This window comes from Sparus aurata, chromosome 21 (assembly GCF_900880675.1).
Source record: "Sparus aurata chromosome 21, fSpaAur1.1, whole genome shotgun sequence".
NCBI classification, from domain to species: Eukaryota; Metazoa; Chordata; class Actinopteri; order Spariformes; family Sparidae; genus Sparus; species Sparus aurata.
Genome location: NC_044207.1, coordinates 12,608,920 through 12,629,531, shown reverse-complemented (window position 1 = coordinate 12,629,531; position 20,612 = coordinate 12,608,920). Strand labels below are relative to the sequence as shown.

The following is a 20,612-nucleotide window of genomic DNA, read 5'->3' as shown; positions in this document are numbered from 1 at the left end:
CCAATACAATGCAGACCGTTTTGGAGACATGATTAACAAAAGAAGTTCCATGGAGGAACCAGGGCAGAGTTACTTCGCACGCAATAGACCACAGAGTATACCACATCCTCTTAAGAAGAAAAAAACTAAAAACTACACACTTACTGCTTAACATACAAAAACTGAGCGTATGAAAAGGAGAGCAGACATACAGAAATGCTCCTCAAACTTAAACGTTGGGAAACTAAAATGATCAGTCGCAGCAGCTGGGAATGAACTCGTGAAATCGTTCATTTTAGACATCCCACCCCCGCTGAGCGCAGGACAAACAGGTTGGTTTGCTGACTCAAATGACTGCCGTCACCAGTGGCAACACACACAGACACTCACCCATAAACTCTAACTATTGAGGCCAGTGGTGAGGAAATGTAAATATAAGAAGACCTCCAGCCGAATGTAGACAGGAAATCACTTGCTTCGATATTTACAGCATTAAACCGTGAGCCTGTTGACGGTCTGCCTGACACAGCAAACACTTTATATGATCTGCAACAAATGATTAAACCTGAGGGTATACTGATCTTTGGGACTAGCCCCCATTATGTCCGTTATTTTGTATTGCGGGGTTGAAACGTTTGTTGGAGAATATAAACACACAAACTCACTCACTTTCTGATGGCTGAAAGCTGGAGCCAGGAGGCTGTTAGCTTGACCTAGTGCAAAGACTGGAAACAGCGTGAAAGAGCGAGTCTGGCTCTCTCCCTGGGTGATCCATCAGTGTGAAAGACAAGACATGGCTGCAGAACTCAAACAAAACAGGTTTGCTTCCTTCAATCTATGAACCTCTGTTAGCTCATACAAATATTCACGCTAGCACTCAATCTGATGAGAAAAAAACTCTGCAGACGCCAAACATTTCTGATGTTCCTGTTATGTAAACCACATGCGAGTGCCTAATCCCATTTAACCAGCTTGAGTCTGTATTAGATTCAGCATGAACGGTCCCGAGCCAAGAATTCTTCTCAGGGACCGAGATCTGCCAGTTGTTCTGGTAACACGACCCCACAGCAGCATGGGAACATCCAAACTAATGTCAGTGAGAGCAGGACTTCACATGTCTCTGGAGAGTAACAAAGAATCAGTGGTGGACAAGCAAATCACTAAGTATGCAAGGAAAGGAAAAACCTATAAAAACATCTTTTATTCACTTGGCTTTTATAAAATAGTGTACAAATATATAAATAACAGTTAGGAAAACACAACATGAAATGCTACAAACAGCTTCACAGTTGGTCATTAACAGACTTGAAAGTAGTGCCGTCTAAAGTGATCATTCATTTTTCATACAGACACGTTTTACAGCCTGACTCATACCAAATGGACAGACTTAATGAGGGATGTTACTGAGTGCAGGACTGCGCATGTACGCTGGCAGACGAGGATGGAATCCGTGTAAACAGCTCTTCTCCTCTCTGACGTCTCCTCAGCATCACAACTTCACGTCTCCTTGATGTCCCTCTGAAAAAGAAAAAGGAGGCAGGCATCAGTGGCACACCAATGCTACAACCTATGTCCATATTAATCAAAACATTAAATCTATTGTCTCGCTCTCTCACTATGAGTAATAGAGTCCGACATTGACACAAGATTTTCTGCTAAGCTAATTTGGGGAAAAAAGACAATGTTGTGTTTATTTTTGTGCATCAATTAGTGTCTTGCAAACATTTGAATCATAATGTGTTGGCAGCTGTGAGGTTGTTTTCTTGTGTTTTTCAGCGTTAAAAGGTGCAATATGGAAGAATTGGACACCTGTGTATTTCATACTCAAAACAACCAGGGGGCAGCATATCACCAGAGTAACCGCTAACTGCTGCTACATGTCACTGCCCTTAGCTTGTTAGCTCATATTGTTAGCTGATATTTACAATATTCCATTTTTAAAAATGGTGTCGCCTCGGTTTCCTTAATACCCTATCAAAAATTTAAAGAAAGATGACGTCCTTGCATATATTTGTTCAACTTTGTTCAACAATACTCTGCCAAAGACTGTTTATGAGGTACAAGAATTATCACTCACTGATGTCACTACACAACTGCAACTGAGTATGTTCTGAGGTCTAGTTCTTTGTAGCTTACTGTGTCACCACAATTTCAGGACTTCCAGTTAAACCTTCCTTCATGACATATCAGTAATTTAAGCTGATCTTCTGGAGCCAGGACCATCTGTATTTGGATCAACTAGTTCATGAAAATGTATTTAAAGAACTGCGATCTGAAGTCCATTTAAAGGTATAAGTTGACAGAATGTTAGCAACCTTTTTTTAAGGCACCAGATTATAAATAGCTGCAGATCTAGCTCCTGTTGAAAGGTTAATTGATTAACTGACTAATAAGTGGATAGTGTCAGAGAGGGTTGTGGCTTTTACCAGCAGAGTGGGACTGTGTCTGGTCTCTGGTATTCCTGTGGAGCTCCACAGAGAAGGGTCCTCCTGCATGGCTAACGTCTGATTAACAAACCTCAGCATCCCTGTCAGTGAATTCATATCCACCTCCTCCTCCTGACCCACCAGAGTGCTCACTGACTCCCTCCTCGACTCAGTCTCTTGCTCACCCTCTCCTTCCTGCAACCAGGTAGCTTCCATGTTGAGTTTTCTGTCGTCCTGCTCGTCCACCATGTACGTAAGGGGGTTGAAGGAGAGGTCGGATGTCGTTGTGGCCTCCACGCCGCTGAGGCCCTGCCAGCTGTAGTCCACTGTGTCCGGAAAAGAAGGGATGGAGGAGGACGACGAGTCCCAAGGCTGCTTGCTCAAAGCCTCCCTCAGTGTGGCCTTCAGGCTCGGAGGGAGATCAAGGGAAGAGTCGATACTGCTGCTCTGCAGCCAATCACACGTTCCGTTGCTCTTAGTTTGGTTCAACAGATGAGGGGGCTTGAGGTACGTGTGAGCAGGGGGTGATGAACAAGTTTGTATGTGCGTCGGGGAGAGGAGCTGATTTGAGTGTGTCTGTTTAGAAGAGTAGACAGCTACCTGTGGGTTTTTGGGGGAGGAAGGAAGGGAGTGAGCAGTGGAGGAGCGCTCTGGGGATTGTGTGAAATGATGCAGAGCAGGGAGGGAGAGTGTGTGATTGTAAATATGCTGGTGGTCAGCAGCTCGCTCCAGACTGGAGATCCTTGCCTGGAGACGGGCCACCTCAGACTCCTGCAGGAAGACAAGACCACAAATGAAATCCACTGATACACTTCTTTAATCTAACTTTCATTACAATCACACTTGTAAAGAAGTCTACCTTGATGAGCAGGGACTCGTTTGAGGTCTCCATGGACTTCTCCGAGGCCTGGAGCTGAGTCTGGAGCTGGGCGGTCTGGACTCTGGCTTGTTTTAACTGTGTACTGAGCTGCTCCAGCTGGATGTGGAGGAGACTGTTCTGAGCTCTGGTCTGCTCATACAGACCCCTGCTTTGCTCAAGTTGACTTTTACTCTGAAGGAGCTGGGCCTGAGCCTGGTCTTTCTGTGTTTGGAGGTGAACGAGTTGGTTCTGGGTGCAATCCAGCTCAGTCTTAGTTTGATCCAGCTGGGTCTTGGCCTGCTGGAGCTGGCTCTGGCTCTGCTGAAGTTTAGCGGCGAGCTGGTCCTGGGAGGAGCGCATGGTGGAGGAGATCTGCTCCGAGACTTTGAGGAGCTGGCCTCGGGTCTGCTGCAGGGACTCCAGCTGGGGAGGGGAGACAGACAGACAAGACTGGTTTTGATTTAAGAGTATGACAATATGATCCACCTCTGTTTGATGTTATCAGGTAAGCACAAAGGTTAAAGCAGGACAAGGAAATAAACGAGAAGCTCCATCAAAACTATCAGCAGTTATCAGCTGTGTGTGGGAGTGAAGCTGTAATAAAAAGAGAGACTGGAGTTATAAAAAATGGGGAACAGTGTTCTTGACATTCTTGGAAAGAGGAAAAGAAATCAGACACGGCGCAATGATGGAACGATTGTGACGACCAGGGGGGCTGATCCAAAACCCACATAATTCTTTACAACGTACACTACCAGTCAAAAGTTTGGACACACCTTCTCATTTAATGGTTTTTCTTTATTTTCATGACTATTTACATTGTACATTCTCACTAAAGGCTTCAAAACTATGAATGAACACATTTATGTAGTGAACCAAAAAGTGGGAAGTAACTCTAAATATGTTTCATATTTTAGATTCCTGAAAGTAGCCACCCTTTGCTTTGTTGACAGCGCTGCAAACCCTTGGCCTTCTCTCGATGAGCTTCATGATGTAGTCACCTGAAATGGTTTTCACTTCGCAGGTGTGCCTTGTCAGGGTTCATTTGTGGAGTTTCTTGCCTTCTTAATGGGGTTGGGACCAATAGTTGTGTTGTACAGAAGTCAGGTTGGTACACAGCTGACAGCCCTATTTGACAATTGTTGGAATTCATATTATGGCAAGAACCAATCAGGTAAGTAAAGAGAAATGAAAGTCGCAAAAACCACAAAGCGCTACGACGAAACTGGCTCACATGTGGACCGCCCCAGGAAAGGAAGACCAAGAGTCACCTCTGCTGCTGAAGAGAAGTTCATCCGAGTCACCAGCCTCAGAAATCGCAAGTTAACAGCACCTCAGATTAGAGCCCAGATGAATGCCACACAGAGTTCTAGTAGCAGACACACCCAGGGTTCTCCCCAGACGGTGGAACAACGGCGCTGCGCCGCTATACGGGTAGGTCAGCGCCGCTATACTCAACAATGTTAGCTGCTTTATAGCGGGTGTTTGTGGGCTGCCGCGGTTGACGGTGACGAGCGTCCGAGCGTCCGTCCGTCCGTCCGTCCGTCCCCCGGTTGACGGCGACGAGCCCCCGGCTGACGGCGATGATCGATCGAGCGTCCCCCCCCCCGGACTGACAGTAACGAGCGTCCCCCCCCCCCCCCCCCCCCCCCCGACTGACGGTGCGCCACTATACTAAAAATTTTTGGGGAGAACCCTGCACACCTCTACATCAACTGTTCAGAGGAGAATTAGGCCTTTATGGTCAAATAGCTGCTAAAAACCACTACTAAGGAAAAGCAACAAGCAGAAGAGATTTGTCTGGGCCAAGAAACAGAAGGAACGGACATGATGACCAGTGGAAATCTGTGCTTGGGTCTGATGAGACCAAATTTGAGATCTATGGTTCCCCCCGCAGTGTCTTTGTGCGACGCAGAAAAGGTGAACGGATGGTCTCTACGTGTATGGCTCCCACAGTGAAGCATGGAGGAGGAGGTGTGATGGTGTGGGGCTGCTTTGCTGGTGACACTGTTGGGGATTTATTAAAAACCGAAGGTACGCTGAACCTGCATGGCTACCACAGCATCCTGCAGCGACATCCCATCCAGTTTGCGTTGAGTTGGACCATCATTTATTTTTCAACAGGACAATGACCCAAAACACACCTGACCTAAACCCAATCGAGATGGTTTGGGATGAGATGGAGCACAGAGTGAAGGCAAAAGGGCCAACAAGTGCTCAGCGTCTCTGGGAACTCTTTCAAGACTGTTGGAAAACCATTTCAGGCGACGACCTCATGAAGCGCATCGAGAGAATGCCAAGAGTGTGCAAAGCAGTAATCAAAGCAAAGGGTGGCTAATTTGAAGAATCTAAAACATAAAACATGTTTTGAGTTATTTCATATTTTTTTGTTTACTACACAATTCCATATGTGTTCATTCATAGTTTTGAGGACTTCCAAACCTACTTGACTTGTTAAGTTGTCTCTATAATCAATAGATTTATTGAATGCATCAGATGGAGGAAGGGGACACCAGTCATGAAGCCTCAGTAGCCACTGTACCTCCTTGCTGTGCTGCTCCCTCTCCAGCTCCAGCTCCTGTTCTAAAGAGGCGACCGTACTCTGCAGCCCGGCCTCCAGCTCCAGCCAGCGTGCCTCCTTCAGCGCCAGCTCCTCCTCCACGCCACACAGACTGACCTCCTGCGCACAAACACAACCCCCACCAAGGAAAGATTAATGGTAGTACAGCAGAAAAACATCTGTCAACAAGTCAAGACCCAAGTCAAGTCATAGTATTTCATAACCGTGACACCTTTTTAGGAGTCTGAAGTTTAATGTTAAATAATAATGAATTGTGTTTTGACCTTACCCTCTCTTTGGCCTGCAGCTTGGTGGCGTCCAGCTCTTTGGTCAGAGCCTCACAGTGACGCTGAATTTCTTCGAGCTCTCTCAGCGAAGTCTGAAGTTTCTGCTGACAAACACGCAGCTGCTGGCCGAGCTCCTGCGATTCCTAACATCGCAAAACACAAACACACACAAACATGCACACAATGTCAGTATACAGTTAGATGATCTACATTATAACACATCTTACTTCAAGGTCCGAGTTCTTTTTTGATTCTTTAAGTTTAAAAAAAATACATCTCTTGGGTAGCCTCACAATTCTTTGTGTTTCTTGACAGACAATTTTCAAAAATGTCTATATGAAACCAGTTAATGACCTCTATTAGACTGAAGTAGGAAGAATAATAAATGTTATTTCAAATTATGTAGTTACAACAGAATATAAAAGCAAAATAAGGAGTGCAAACATGTATACACTCTTTGATTATTCAGGCTGAACTGTGTTCGATTAAAATGTTTATATTTTATGTTCCTCATATCTCCACCAGCACCCAGGTGCAGGTGTACTGTGCAGCTAGAGTTGGATCTTGGAGCAGCAGGGCACTTTTGGTGTTTACACTACTAGCACAGGAGCTTTGGACCTTGACAGGACAGGGCTACCTGCTCAGCATGCTAACTTATGCAACAAAACAAAGACGACAAAACCAAAATACATTTTGAATTAATTCAAATTCAAATAATTTAATTAACTTAATAGAATTCATTTTCTACATAAATAAATAAAAAAATATGAATTATTATTATTTATGAATTCTAATCTTAATCTAATCAAATTACATTCAAATGTGATTTGTTATTCTCTTTCAACCAATCACTGCCGATAAAGTGAGTCAATCAATTCATAAAAACCTATTACATCTATTATAATGGCAGTCAACCCCACTCCTGCCCTCCCTTCCCCTCCCCTCTCCTGTCCTCCTCTCCTCCTTTTTTAATTATTGCATCTATTTTATAATGATTCTATAGAAATTATTATAAGCCACATTGCAACTCAACAGACAGAGCAATGATAGCTTAAAGGATGTAAACATTTATGACAGAACTTAATCATCTTGATTATGTTGTGTTCCACCTGAAATGTCTATTGAGTCTTAGCCGACTCACGGTGACATATGCAACATCTCTCTCACATGTTGTGCCCTCTTACTCTGCAACTGCTCCTGACCTTCATGTTTCTGTCTGTGAGCTCGCTCTGTGCGTCTCTCAGCTCTCGTTCTCTGTCTGCCAGGCTCTGCTGCAGCGACTCCACCTTCCTCTCCATCTCCTGCTTGTGCTCTCTGATGGCCACTTCTAGTTGGCCGAGCTGAGGACGAAAAGGGAAAAGTAAAAAAATGCCCAAAATGCGGTTAGATACAGCAGCAAAACCTATTCTGTTCCTTAAAATACAATATACTGATGCGTGTGTGTTTGTTTGTGTGTTGTACCAGATTTGCTCTCTGTTGGAGCTCCCCCTGCCTCTCCTTCAGTGCACTGTCCATGTCTAAGACCTCGTGAGTTCTCTCCTCCAACTCCCTCTGGGTCTCACTGTGAAGCCACACACACACAACCACACACACACACACTTTTATTGAATACTTTATCAGATACCCATCTAATTAATAATTTAAAAAAAAGAAAACACAGACTAACTTGAAACAAGTCCTGGATTGTCCTCTGATCTACAGATATAACTGAGGGCTAAATAGAGGGAACATGTTTGACGACTTTCCACAGGAGTTTATTGTTCGATATTTTTAGGTTGACCTTTGGTTTGAGTACTTAGAATGTGCCCAAGGATGTAAAACTAATTTCAGTGCCTTTTTGTGTAAAACAGACCTCATGACAACTGTTACTTAAACAGCTATTCTCTTCCTTAAAAGGGCGTTTTCAGGGTCAACATTTGCATGTCCTTGCAAATGCATCGTGCTGCGTAAGACAATACCACCAAAGAAAATCTAACTGGGACTGAAGGGGTGACTAATGAATCAACTGAGACATGTAGCATCCTGTTTTGTTCTTTGTTTTACACGAGAAAGTGATTCAAACAGTCATGAGTGTGCATCTAGTTGAGTGCTTGATGCTTGATGTACGATAGCTGCATAGTGTGTTCAAAACATATTCAAACATACAAAGATTTTATCTGTGCAAAGTTTTAAATGTAAAAATATTACATCACAAAGCAGAGAATGGATAAATCATCACAGCAAATTACATAATAGAAGTTTCACCTTGAAAAATAAGGGACATTTCTTAAATATCATAATCAGAAATTCATATTCTTACAACAGCAAAGGATTTCCATAGTAAAAATGTACACAATGTCATCATTCCAGAACTATGATTAGCCAGGAGATTATTAAAAAGACACAGAGTAAAAAATCTGAGACATCAACAGGCTCCACGCTTGTCTGTGTTTGTGTGTGTGTGTGTGTGTCTGTGTGTTTGTGACACATATGTGCAATGCATAGCTGAGTGAGTCCGATCCAGCAGAGGATCTTATCTGAGCCACAGCTCTTGGTCATCACTCCATCTGGTGTCCCTGTGCAGAAGGAGATTTCACATGAGGGTGTATCCTCACCTAAGTTGGACAGTCAGTTTTTCCACAGAGGCTTGCCGCTCGTCTGAGGTGGTTTGGGTTCTTTGCAGAACATCTCTGAGTTCCTGGAGTTGCTCCAGTGTGTCAGACAACTCTCCTCGCACCGCCTGAAGCTGTCCCTCTAGCATCTGGGTCCGCCGGACACAGTTGAGCTTGTCGGCCTCACAGCGGTGAAGCGTCTCTTCCAGGTCCACCACTTGGAGGCAGAAAGGAGAAAGAGAGCAAATGAAGGAGCATGTAGAGATTCAGATTTAATCGTTTATTTTCAAAAAAGAACAGAAACTGTGAGACTTACCTAAGTCAGCCTTGCTGTCGAGCTGGCTCTTCAGGTGTCGCAGGCTCTCCTCCATGCGGCTGAGCTGAGCAGTTTTGGCAGTGAGGTCTCTCTTCAGACGCTGCAGCTCTGACTCTTTTGACAGCAGCTCCCCTCGATACTTTGTCATCTCTGAAGAGAGATTGCTGCCAAAGGAGAAATAAGCATGAGAGTAAGATTAATAAGTACATTTGTACAGCAATTAAAAGTCTTAAATTAACCATGTCCAAGACATGTTGCAGAAAATAGATTTAAGCAGCGTACAAATTGCATTATTTACCATTTGACTGGGTGTAGCTGTGTACACGCAACATCCGATTCCTCACCTTAATGTGAGCACAGCTCCCATCATGGACTTCGAGAGAAGGAGATCCCTCCAGAGCTGTTAGAGCCACTAAACTGAGCGTAGCGAACGTGTATTTTGATGGCACATTTAAACAGCTAATGAGCTTTTTGCTTTGGAGATTTTAAAATGTCACAACTGCAGCTCGGCAGAATGAAATGACTCTAGACATCTCCCACTCTGAGACAAGTAAGACCCCCATTTATAGACACACATATTCATGGGTAGTAGGGGGTGTGGCGGGAGGGGAGGGCTGCTTCATGTCTACAGACAAATGGGATGCGGTGTAATCATAAGACTGTGTCAGACTAATAAGGCGATTGAAAGCCCTCACTGCAGGCCAATAAGAGAAAATTGTTCTAGACCTGTTGTGTTAGAAATACTCCCTTAAAAAAGCCCCATACATGCTGCATAAAATAGTTATTACATTAAATGATGGTAAACTACCATTGCAAGTAAAAGTTTGAGGAAAATATTTCATTATCATCAACAAGAAATCTACGGAGAAGCTGTGAACCAATGTCATTTTTAAATATTTGGGTCTGAACGTTACATTGTTAATGATTCTGGTAGCACTGATGTCTTAAAACAGTGATAATTCAATATTGATGGTCCAAAAATGTGACAACTCCTGAAATTAAACAAGATCCTGTATATCCAATGTCATTTGTTCCTTGGAGTGTAACAGTGTTTCTGTGTGTACAGGTGTTCTTACCTGACGGACTCAGAGAGTTGCTTGTTCTGCTGGTTCAGCTCCTGCAGGTCCTTGTCCTTCTCCTGCTCTCTGTTCCTGACCTCATCCTGCAGAGAGGCACGGGCTCGTTCCAGCTGCTGCTCGAGACTGGACACCTATGGATAGACATGACATCTTTATTTAACTTGTAAATTAAAGCAAACATGTCTCTGTTCAATAGCACAAAACTGGAGACCTAACCTACTATTCAAATAACTCACTATAAAAACCAACAACAGATTCTTGACAGTCTATCGCTACAGGCAATCTGATCAGACCTGCGTGTACAGAAATGCTCCATGCTACTGTCCATGTGTTGCTTCGCTCATTCAAAGGAGACCTTTGTGCTCTGTTTGTTGTTAGGGACAGAATGTACAAGCAGCTGCTACAATGTGCTGACATATAAATGAAATCACAAGTTAAAACTGCTGCTTTCCTTGAGCTGCGATGGAGATTTACTACAGGTTTGTGGTATGTGCAGGGTGTTTCTGTAAGTATGCATATCTGCAAATTAAGAGCACAGCCACAGTTGATCTTCTGCTTATTTTGCTAAAGGGAATGCGTTTAATAATATTCAGCAGTTTTGGTTTTAATATGTGTTGAAGTGCTGTTTTACACTAACTATATGATTTAAAGGAATTAATTGTTAATATGTCTTAAAAAGGGGCACTATGTAGTTTTGGAGAAAAAATTCAAACTCATAATTTTAATTCATTTATTTATTTATTTATTTATTTTTATTTATTATTTTTTTTAAAGATTGTTTATGGCATAGACACCTTTATTAAGCAGTAGACAGATAGGAAATATGGGAGAGAGAGGGGGTGTGACATGCAGCAAAGGACCTCCGGCCGGAATCGAACCGGGGTCGGCTGCTTTTTATGGCATGCACTCTAACCACTCGACCACCTGCGCGCCGATAATTTTAATATTTACAATATTAATGAGGTAGTTATACAAACGCAGAAATATTTCTAATTATTTATTTTTTTTATTCCATTTCTTAATAAACAAGATGTTCTCAGAGGAAAATACAGTTGCAGAACATTGTTTGAAGCTAGAAAGGTGTCAGGGTCCTCCAAATATAAACAATGTAAAACAGTATGAAACTGTGTTGTACTCTAAGGTCAGTTTGTTTATTCAGTTTGTTTATTTAGTCATGATCTTTATCTTCTGATCAAAATTCTTCCCAAAAACTACATAGTGTCGCTTTAAAGCTTCAATAAATATGTTCAATCTTTGCTAATAAGAAGCTATTCAGGCCCCCCACTTCTCACTTTTTACGTTTTCTGAATCATCTTGGCAGAATAAAATGTGGAAATTGTTTTAAAAAATGGTAAACCTCCATCACAGGATAGGATGAGTTTTAACTAGAGCTGCATGATATGGTAAAAAAAGAAAAAAAGCATATTGCGATTATCATGACAGATATTGAGATTGCGATGTGCCTCATGATAAATGGGAATGGTCATTTGTTGCGTCACAGTTTTTATTTTCATTCAAAAAGTATAAAAATCATGATGACATTTGTTGGGGTTTGTACCACACAAACATGTTTTCTAGCATTTGGGGGACAAACTGTATACTTTATTATAATGACTTTTTGTCCCACATTTTACCTTTAACAAAATAACTGCTTTTGTTTTTTTTATTAATTGTGCAGCCATAATTGTGATGGAGACAAAGACACCTAAATCCTCCTGATATGGTTCTCCTGTCACCCTCTAAAGATGGCTGACTGGAAGAATTTGGACACATCACAAACATCTGTCAGATGAGGGGTCTGACTGGAAATCCCCCAAAAACATGACCACAGGAGACTTAATATCTAAAACTTAGGTAAAATTTGCAAATATATGTCTGACTGTGACTGGGCTGAAAGAGATAGATAGAGGGGCACTCTGTTCATGTTTTAAAGCTGCTACATGACACTTTATTTTGTGTTGATTCTGGCGACCCCAGTGGACAAAATTGGAATGAGGACCACCACCTCCAGATCTTCGTTTGGCTGGCAGTTTTTTTTTAAGTGAGTGAAGAAAGACTCAACATATTTTAAATGCTATTTTTCTTTTTTAAACACAGCTATTTACAAGATGCATAGTGATGTATCAATGTGTGGCTATTAAAGACTAATAACTGTAATACGACGAAATAAAGTTTTTGCTTGTTTTAGTGCCGTTCACACACCAAAGTTACATGTAAGCCTACATCTAACAGACTCGGCTCTCGGTTATAGTAATTTTGTTGCAAAAAGTTAAAGTTACCAAAATCACCATTATGTGTACATTTTGTGGTGAATCGTATCCAGGGGCAGGCATTAAGAATAACTATATACAGTATTAATAGCTTATCTTCTCACAAAAGGGGTCAAGTTTAAACTGAGACTGTTTCATAACCAGTCAACTCCAGTAACTCCTTGTAGTTTGTTCCATTAAATTTGATTGTTTTCTGAGATATCATCTACATCATCAGGCAATCCTAAAATGATTTCATTAAAATGTTGTTATTGCCACATAAACCCTGTAAACCTTTCTGCACTGATCACTCAGTCTGACCATACTGTTACCAAACAAAAAGGAACGCATCCGGCATTGGAGTTAAGAATCGACCCTGCTGAACCTCCTTCTAGACTTAAACCAATACAAACATTATATGATATGGCAGACCTAATATAACTATGATCATCAAAGGGAGAGTGTTTTACTGCTGCTGATGTAAAACTGTGTGATCAACAGAACAGAGAGAACTATTGATGCGACTGTTGGAACAGAGAAGACTCACACACTCTTCAAATAAAACAAAAACGTCCCCAGGCCCTCAAGCTCAGCCCGAAGCAATTTAGTTTGTGGGAAGTGATTAACTGAAAATATCTTTCTGTTCTGCATGCGCTACTGAAGCACAATATAAATAAAAATAAGTTTTAAGGCCTTATTATCCTAGAGTCCTTAATGATAAATACGTTTTGATTATATCTAGTGTTGTCTATCGATTTGTTTCAGCAACAAAAACTGCAGTATTTACCAATCAGGCCGACAAAGCTTAACAAACAAACAATGGATTCCTGTTGGATTACTCAAAAATACTCTTTGGTGTTAAATTGTACAGATTTAAAGTACATTGTCTTGTTAGCCTCATATTTGAGAGGGTGAGTTAGAACTGTCTTTAACTCACCTGTGTCTGCAACTGGCTCTGATTTTCCTCCAGTTCAGAGATGTGAGCAGTGCTCTCAGTCAGCATGGTCTGCTGCTGCTGGAGAGAAAGCTGCAGCTGCAGGTTCTGCTCGCTGAAGCTCTGACACACTAGGGTGGTGCTGTTGAGCTTCTCCTGCAAAGAGGACACCTGAGGAGGAACAAGATAAGCGTGAGAGGTGGGCTTTTCATAAGATAAAAGTGTGTAACAATTATCTTGCAAATGGAGACAGTCTCATTGCCTGTAACACTACCTTTTCATCGCTTTTCTGGAGCTCACTCTCATAGTTCTTCTTCGCCTCCTCCATCTGCTGCAGGGACAAGTTCAGCTCCTCTCTGCAAGCTGACAGAGACGACTGGAGTTCACACACCTGAAGACAAACAGAAGTCATGTTGCGGTGTAATTCATGATTCTGCCAGATGTTTGTGCGCAGCTAAATGTAGGTGATTTGAGCGTTTTCTACAGTAACCAGCACTGGGTTTAAGTTATCTCCTTCATTAAGGTGTAAAGTCAACACAAGAGGCTTCATAACTGTTGGTGAGTTTTTAAACAAATCAGCTACTAAAACTGGTTGCTCCACATTTACTTGCAGCATTACCCAACTTGTTTGGATGTGTAGCCATAAATAAGGCAAGTGGCCAATCGACAATTCCATCCTAATGTTTGCCATGTGCATTAGCTTTGTGGCTGGCAATGTAGCACAATGAAGTAAACTGGATTGATATCGAAATCCAGTTAATTAAAAAATATGCTGTGTGGCGGAAAAACTCCTGTTTTACTATTAGAGAGCACAATTCTGTGACATTTTATGATTTACACCCTACGGGCATGTGTAATTATTTAATTCCTCCTGGAGTTATGTTGTAACTCGTCTCCATGGTGCAACTCATTTTATTTAAGTCATGCATAAATCACAACAACACATTTGTATTATAATGACGCTAAATTTGACACAGTTGGTGCAACAGGATGCTGGTCTTTGTACAAACCTTGGTGGCAGACTGAGCCGCCTGCTCTTTAAAACTCTGCAACAATTCCTCGCTGTGTCTGACTTCAACCTGCCTCTGCTGAAAGTAAATCAAAATCATTAGCATATCCCTGGTTTGAACTATAGTTGCTATACCTTACGTCTGGATTGGTAAGTACTCCACACTGTAAAAATTACTGACCTGTGTGAGTTGGTCCACAGAGCTCTGCAGCAGAAGTGCTGCTTTCTGGGCCTCATCTCGCTCCCTCTGGAGCAAGCTCAGCTCCTGCTCCATCTCAAACACCCGGGACTGAGCCTCCTCCACAGATAACTGCAACTGCAGAGGTGAGGAAATACAGTTAGTTATTATCAAATTATTACAGGTAATATTACTGTGATATCACAGCAGGGGTTTCTAGTATTACTCTCCAGTTGCTTCTATGACAACTTTTAATCTTACAGGAGAATTAATTACTTCTAATCTGATGAGCAAAAGATTGACTAAAATTCAAATCAATTACATCAGAAAGGTTTAGGCAGAACGTTCTGCTGGGGACATTCAGTGGATAGGAAAGTGAATGAGACAAAGTTGTAGATCACCAATTCAATTCTGTGCTGTTGCTCCGTGAACTGTTGCGATTGAGAATTTTTACACTTCTCCAAAGACTGCTGGTACTCTCTTTGCTTTTTGGTCATGAGTGACTGGTAATGCTGAACGGTGCTGGTTTTCTCCTGTAATTAGAAAAAGCAAAACAAAAAATAAAAAGGATTCTATAAGGATGTCAGAAAAAGTTGTGAATCATGACATAAAGTCATAGCTATTCTTGTCAGTGGCTTGTTGATGTCATCAGAGAAAAAAAATACAAAACATGACAAATATGTGGAACTGATAGTGTCACTGTGTTGTACCAGTAGCTGATTCTCAAGCTCGGTGTTGGCCAGTGCAGCCTGGCTGTAGGCCGAGGTTTTCTCCTGTAACTGTTTCTCCAGCGAAGCCACGCGTGCACTTTTTCTTTTCAACTGATATGAAACAGAGTTAAAAAAAAAAAATATTGTGAATGCAATAATCTCTCAAGAACTGAAAAATGTAATTTGTACTGCAATAGAAAATTTAACAAGTAAAGCATATCTCGTCACTTTTGATGGCTGAGAAACATGAGCTTGGCCAATAAACTCTGATATTCATTTGATCATCTTGCTCCCAACAGTAAGACACTCAAAGACGGAAAGAACAATTGTTAATCTACTAAAAGCAGAAAATCAGGTTATGTGCAAAAAAGAAAGAAAATAAGAAAAGGGACAACAGAAGAGAAGATCAGGTAACGGACCTCTTTCTCTGTGTCAGTGGCTCGGCTGACTTTGTCCAGCAGCTCCGTGTGGAGGCTCTGGTAGTGGGACGCTCTCTGAGCCATGGAGCTTTGCAGGGAGGAGATCTCCTCCTGTGCTCTACTTAGACGCTCCTGAAGCCGCTCGGCCAAGTTGCTCTGTTTGGTCCGCTCAGCCTGCAACGACTGCATCACGCGCAGCAGCTGCTGGTAGCCTTCACCTGTGAGGATTTAGTGATGGTTGAATAAGGGATTATACATGCTTATATCATACATTCTGGATTACATATTTGGTACCTGACATCTAATGCTATTTTCTATTTTATTTTTCAGCAATTTTCCCCTCCCTACCGTTTCTAAGTTGTATTATTGCCAAGACAACCAGATGGTTTCAGTTTTCCTCGGAGCAGTGTAGCGGTTAATTTCTCTCTCTTATAGACTCATTATTAATTACAGGTCACAATGTAATAGATGTGTATTCTTATTATATAAAACTACACACACATTCTTATTAAATGTCCTAGGCAGGCTTCGATATTGTGCAAAAGAGGATATTGAGTCAACCTGGCGCCAGTCAGGCTGTTTTCTAGTAACAGGTCAGAGTGACCAGATGTTTCTTGTGTACATTCCAAAGATAGTGTTGACAGATTACTTTCTGCCAAACCAAGGATGATTAGTCAGTCAAAATTTCCCTAGAACCCCAGTAGGGAGGAAGTTAAAGGTAAAGCCCTGTTTGGTTCTGGAGACAGGGAAACTCATGTTATTGGTCAGTTGTGACTCGTATAAAGAAAATTGACAGGTATCTAAAAGTGGGAGAAAAGATAAAGTGAAACAATTAAGAAGGAGGGATAGAACAAGAAAACCTTAGTGTGTAGAAGAAGACTGTATTTGTCATATTCTCTGGTTCCATACTATGCTGGGACTAGGACTAGGACAAGAAGACTTCTCTCTATATTTTCATTTTGTTTTTGGTCAAGTTATTCCACAGCAGTAGCAGCTACCAACAACACAGATAAAAATGAGTTTATTCAATTATTTATTAATACTTTTCTGGGAGACTTCGTGCTCGGTGTCAGGCAGAATTGCATGGTTAAAGTAAAGTTTTATAGGAGACCAACCAAACACACATGGCATTATTCTATACCCATTGCATGCAATCAAAAAGTTATTTTAAGATTTAAATAATGTATCAAATGACAGGTACAAAAGTTACCTTTAGACCGAAACAGCTATCATACATCTGAAGTGCAGCGGTTATTCAAGTTTTATTTAAAAAAATTTAATTTCACTCCAAGAAAAGAAAGATGGGTACAAAGCAAGTGTATAGAAAATAATCTAAATTACATTTCACAAGAGGTAGCAACTTCAGACGTATACAGAAAAGGGCAAACCTGAATTTAAAAAATAACACCTGTTATCTCATGGATAACACAGAATGTAATGAAGTACTCAGCATACCTGGCTTTAGATTGAGTAGGTGTGCTGTTCCTGAAAAGTCCACAGGGGCCAACATGCAGGGCCTGACGCACAGCGGCCCCACGGCACCCTGAAAATAAATAATAACATGATAACAAGATCAGTGATAAATAAGGCTGCTTGTTTTGGTGAATCACTCTGGTACCAAAATATGGCTTGGACAAACAAATACAATGATGATGCAACAACCCCTTAGGCCAAACACTGTTTGAGACTTGTGACATGGGAACAAAAACAACAGTGCAAGTGTGTCTTTTCCCCTCCACCTCTCGTAGATGCAGCAATGCCAGAATGGCCTCTAGGCTGTCCAGCTCCGCCCGGCTCTGCTGAGCCTCTATGTTGCTCTGGGTCATCCTCTGCTCCTGACCCTGGGTCAATGTTCGCAGCTCTCCCAGCTCCTTATGCAGAGAGGCCAGCTCCCTGCCCTCTGCTCCCCGCTCCGTGATCTGCTGTTCCAGATGTAAGGCCTTTTGTTTGGTCTCCTCCAGCTGAGCTTGGAGACCTGCAGCCGCAGACTTGGACTGCCTCACCTCCTCCTTCAGCTGGCTGGCGGACGAGGAGGAAGATCAGGGAGAAAAATCTGAATTAATTTAAAAATATTTTTTAAAAATCCTGTCGTGAAACAATATAATGAGACAATTTCAGATGCCTACCTCACTGTTGGCCTCTGTTCAACCTTTTCTCTCTCCAACAAAGTGCACTTCATTTCTAACTCTTCTTTTTCTCTATCACACTCAATTAGACTCTCTTTTAGTTTGCTCTCACTCTCCATCACCTTAAAAATACAAATGAGGACACGTGAACATGCATATTAAACTGAATTATCAAGAATATCTGCTTGTCTGTTTTAAATAAAGGATGATAATGACATAATCAAATTATTCAAAGGAAGTGAATTTACCCTTTTAAGCTTAATGGATATGGTCGCCTTATAATCTTTGAAGGCTTCCTTAAGTTTCTCAGCATTTTGAAGTGCTTGGTTCCTCTGCTGCTCTGCCCTGTAACAGATGAGGTAGAACATGAGTTTAAAAAAAATGATGCAAAGTAAATTCGACATGGGATATCTGCTTATGTTCTGAGTTGAGGCCCAAATAATTTCCTTTATTTATTTCAATTAAAAATGTTAACATATGACCGGTAACAAATGCAATTATAAGCAAAAACATAGTGGATGATTTTTTGTTGGTGTTCATGCTGTTACCCAAAGTGTGAGAAGAACTGTAAGGTACCGTTTGCAGAGTGCCGCCTTGGTGTCCAGCTCTTCTCTGAGTGCACTCATATCCTCAGTGAGAGTCGCCAGCACAATGTCACTGTGGGCTGCTGCATCCTGGCTACACTCTGCCCTCAGCTCTGCTGCCCTGGTAAAGACAGACAGGAACTGGTTGTTAGGATATTAAAACTGGATTCAACTAGATGCTAGTATGACAGTTTGGAGGAAAATGATAAAAGGCAAATCAATACTAGCAACAATCAATCCTTGCCCATTAGAAGTACAGAGAAGAGAAATAGCAGCAAATGATCTGTCATTGTATGAATGAGATTGCATAATCCTTACACCAATTCAGTACCCAAAGTATATACAAATGTTCATACAGTTTCCACATCACAATTACATAACTAGCAACATCTGCAGAAGTATAAGTTGAGGTCATGAGGTTACTTTAGTTCTTCCGCTTGAGTATCCAGCTCTGCCTGAAGCCGACGAATCTGTTGACTCATGACTGCCACATTGTTTTTAATACCAACCCTGGAGCCTCTGAGGCCAACCTGAAAACGAAAACGAAGCGTATGCATTTAATAAAGTTTCAGTTTTTAATATTCATTAGCGTTTTATTGTTGTGGCTTGACATTACAATGACTTCACACACTATATATGTAGTACAACAGCTAAAGCACCAGATACTACTATCATAGCACATTCATGCACAGAAATCATCTTCTTAGGAGTGACTCTCTTACCTGCGATGTGAAGGTGGCCAGGTCATACTGCACAGCATCACCGATGACCTGCCCATCCTGCATGGACACGCAGGCATTCTCCTGACGCACACAGCCGGCCTTCTTCCTCAAAGAAACAGACTCCATCTCTATCGGTCTGGCTGTGACTGAGGAAGACTGAGCAAAAAGGTCGAACAAAGGTATGGATGACAGGCGTGTGAATTCTATTGTATACATTTTAGTTATGATGTTACCCTGGCGGTTAAGAACCAAGCATCTTACATAAAGGTTTTCAACATTACGATTAGAGTTTACTGTGAAAGACATCTTAGACAAATCTGATTTCCTTTTCCTTCATGTATCTTTTAATACTGTCCATGAATATGATACAAATATCACCTCTTTTCCAGCCTCTTAAGTAAATAACATATGTAAAAACATTTAAAGTTAATCTGATGACATACGAAGGTGGTCTGAGTGAGAAATGCACTGATCATGCACTGATTAACGACAAGCAGCATGAGACAAAATGATGTACAAAATATCTGACTGGTTGTCGGTCAAATTTGTCGAACAATCTTGCTTCTCACCCTAGAGCTGGAGGACGATGAGCTTAAACTACCAGCAATAGCACGTCTCTCAGCCGTTCCACTGAGAGGTCTCTCCTGATAAACACAGGCTGACTGAGAAGGACCATCAGGTATCTGCAGGTCTTGCAAGGTCAAGCGATCAGAACTCTTCCGCTCAGACTCAACCCTGTCATCACGTACATCTGACTGACTGTAGAGGGTTACATAGAAAAAAGTCAGTGAGGAAGGAGTCTGGCCTTTACTTAACTCTGCAGTGGAGTTGTAGCTATCAACAGAATGTTTACATGTCATACATCTCACCTCAGTTTCTGTCTCACACTTTGCAGGCTGACGTCCGTCAATCGAAGCAGATTCCTCAGACTGACCACATCTTCTGTTAAAACTTCCTCGTTCTCAAACATTAGATTAATGATGAGTGCATGTTAACTTCAGCTCGACAACAACTTGTCTCGATTTGCTGAGGTTAGCTTTACGTAGCTCCAGCAACATTTCGAACTGGTGTTAATGCTTGGAAAGGTACAGAAAACCAACAACTAACTTATTAACTTGAAGCTACGTTATTAAAATGTGTGGTTAGGGTACAGCATCGCAAACTAGCTAGCAGAGGTACGCTTGCTAAATGTAAACAAAGATGTTTGTTGTATCAACAGGTGGCTAGCTAGTTAGCTTTAACATTATCGTTGTTTTTGCATAAAAGGCAACCAAACGACTGGACCAATAACGTCTACGTTTTGTATGAAATATTGATTTTGTCTTACTGTCGCTATGGAAGCATCCAAATATGTATTTGTACTTCTAGCTGAACAAAACTTTCGGTGTTAGCCATTGTAGAAGGAATAAGCCACAAGAATTTGTATTTTTTAGTATCCGCCCTCATCCTAACAAGGAGTCTTCTGATTGGATACGACAAAGCTGTGTGTGAGGTGATTGGTGGGGAGGGTTGTCATGACAGTTGCCGCGAACACTGGCGCGTGCACTGGAACTGTCAAATTTACAACAGTAGTTTTAGCTCGAG

The 20,612-nt window shown here is 41.7% G+C and overlaps 1 protein-coding gene across 3 annotated transcripts; it reads right to left on the bottom strand.

The window, feature by feature from the left end:
• Positions 1-1,146: 1,146 nt before the first annotated feature.
• On the bottom strand, positions 1,147-20,480 carry ccdc18 (coiled-coil domain containing 18). Of its 3 annotated transcripts, none has more exons than XM_030401520.1 (26): positions 19,898-20,480; positions 19,598-19,787; positions 19,029-19,184; positions 18,730-18,836; positions 18,299-18,427; positions 17,971-18,067; positions 17,723-17,844; positions 17,336-17,615; positions 17,052-17,139; positions 15,597-15,814; positions 15,178-15,288; positions 14,869-15,000; positions 14,471-14,605; positions 14,291-14,368; positions 13,555-13,671; positions 13,284-13,451; positions 10,095-10,228; positions 9,019-9,182; positions 8,706-8,919; positions 7,573-7,672; positions 7,296-7,451; positions 6,114-6,254; positions 5,807-5,944; positions 3,265-3,687; positions 2,406-3,176; positions 1,147-1,497 (listed from the first exon to the last, which is right to left on the bottom strand). In XM_030401520.1, the coding sequence occupies exons 1-26, from the start codon at positions 19,996-19,998 to the stop codon at positions 1,477-1,479; spliced, it is 4,491 nt and encodes a 1,496-aa protein (XP_030257380.1). In that variant the 5' UTR covers positions 19,999-20,480; the 3' UTR covers positions 1,147-1,476. The 3 variants fall into 3 exon arrangements, with proteins under 3 accessions (XP_030257380.1, XP_030257381.1, XP_030257382.1); XM_030401521.1 differs by having other exon boundaries at positions 14,291-14,365; XM_030401522.1 differs by having other exon boundaries at positions 7,314-7,451; positions 19,898-20,479.
• Positions 20,481-20,612: the final 132 nt, after the last annotated feature.

Bases quoted from the DNA above. Each gene is read 5' to 3' on its own strand.
- ccdc18 (XM_030401520.1), bottom strand. From the start codon at position 19,998: ATGTTTGAGAACGAGGAAGTTTTAACAGAAGATGTGGTCAGTCTGAGG. The intron at 18,837-19,028 runs GTAAGAGAGTCA...TTTCGTTTTCAG, and splicing joins TGGCCACCTTCACATCGCAG to GTTGGCCTCAGAGGCTCCAG. The intron at 17,140-17,335 runs GTGGAGGGGAAA...ATTTATTTTCAG, and splicing joins CATTGCTGCATCTACGAGAG to GGTGCCGTGGGGCCGCTGTG.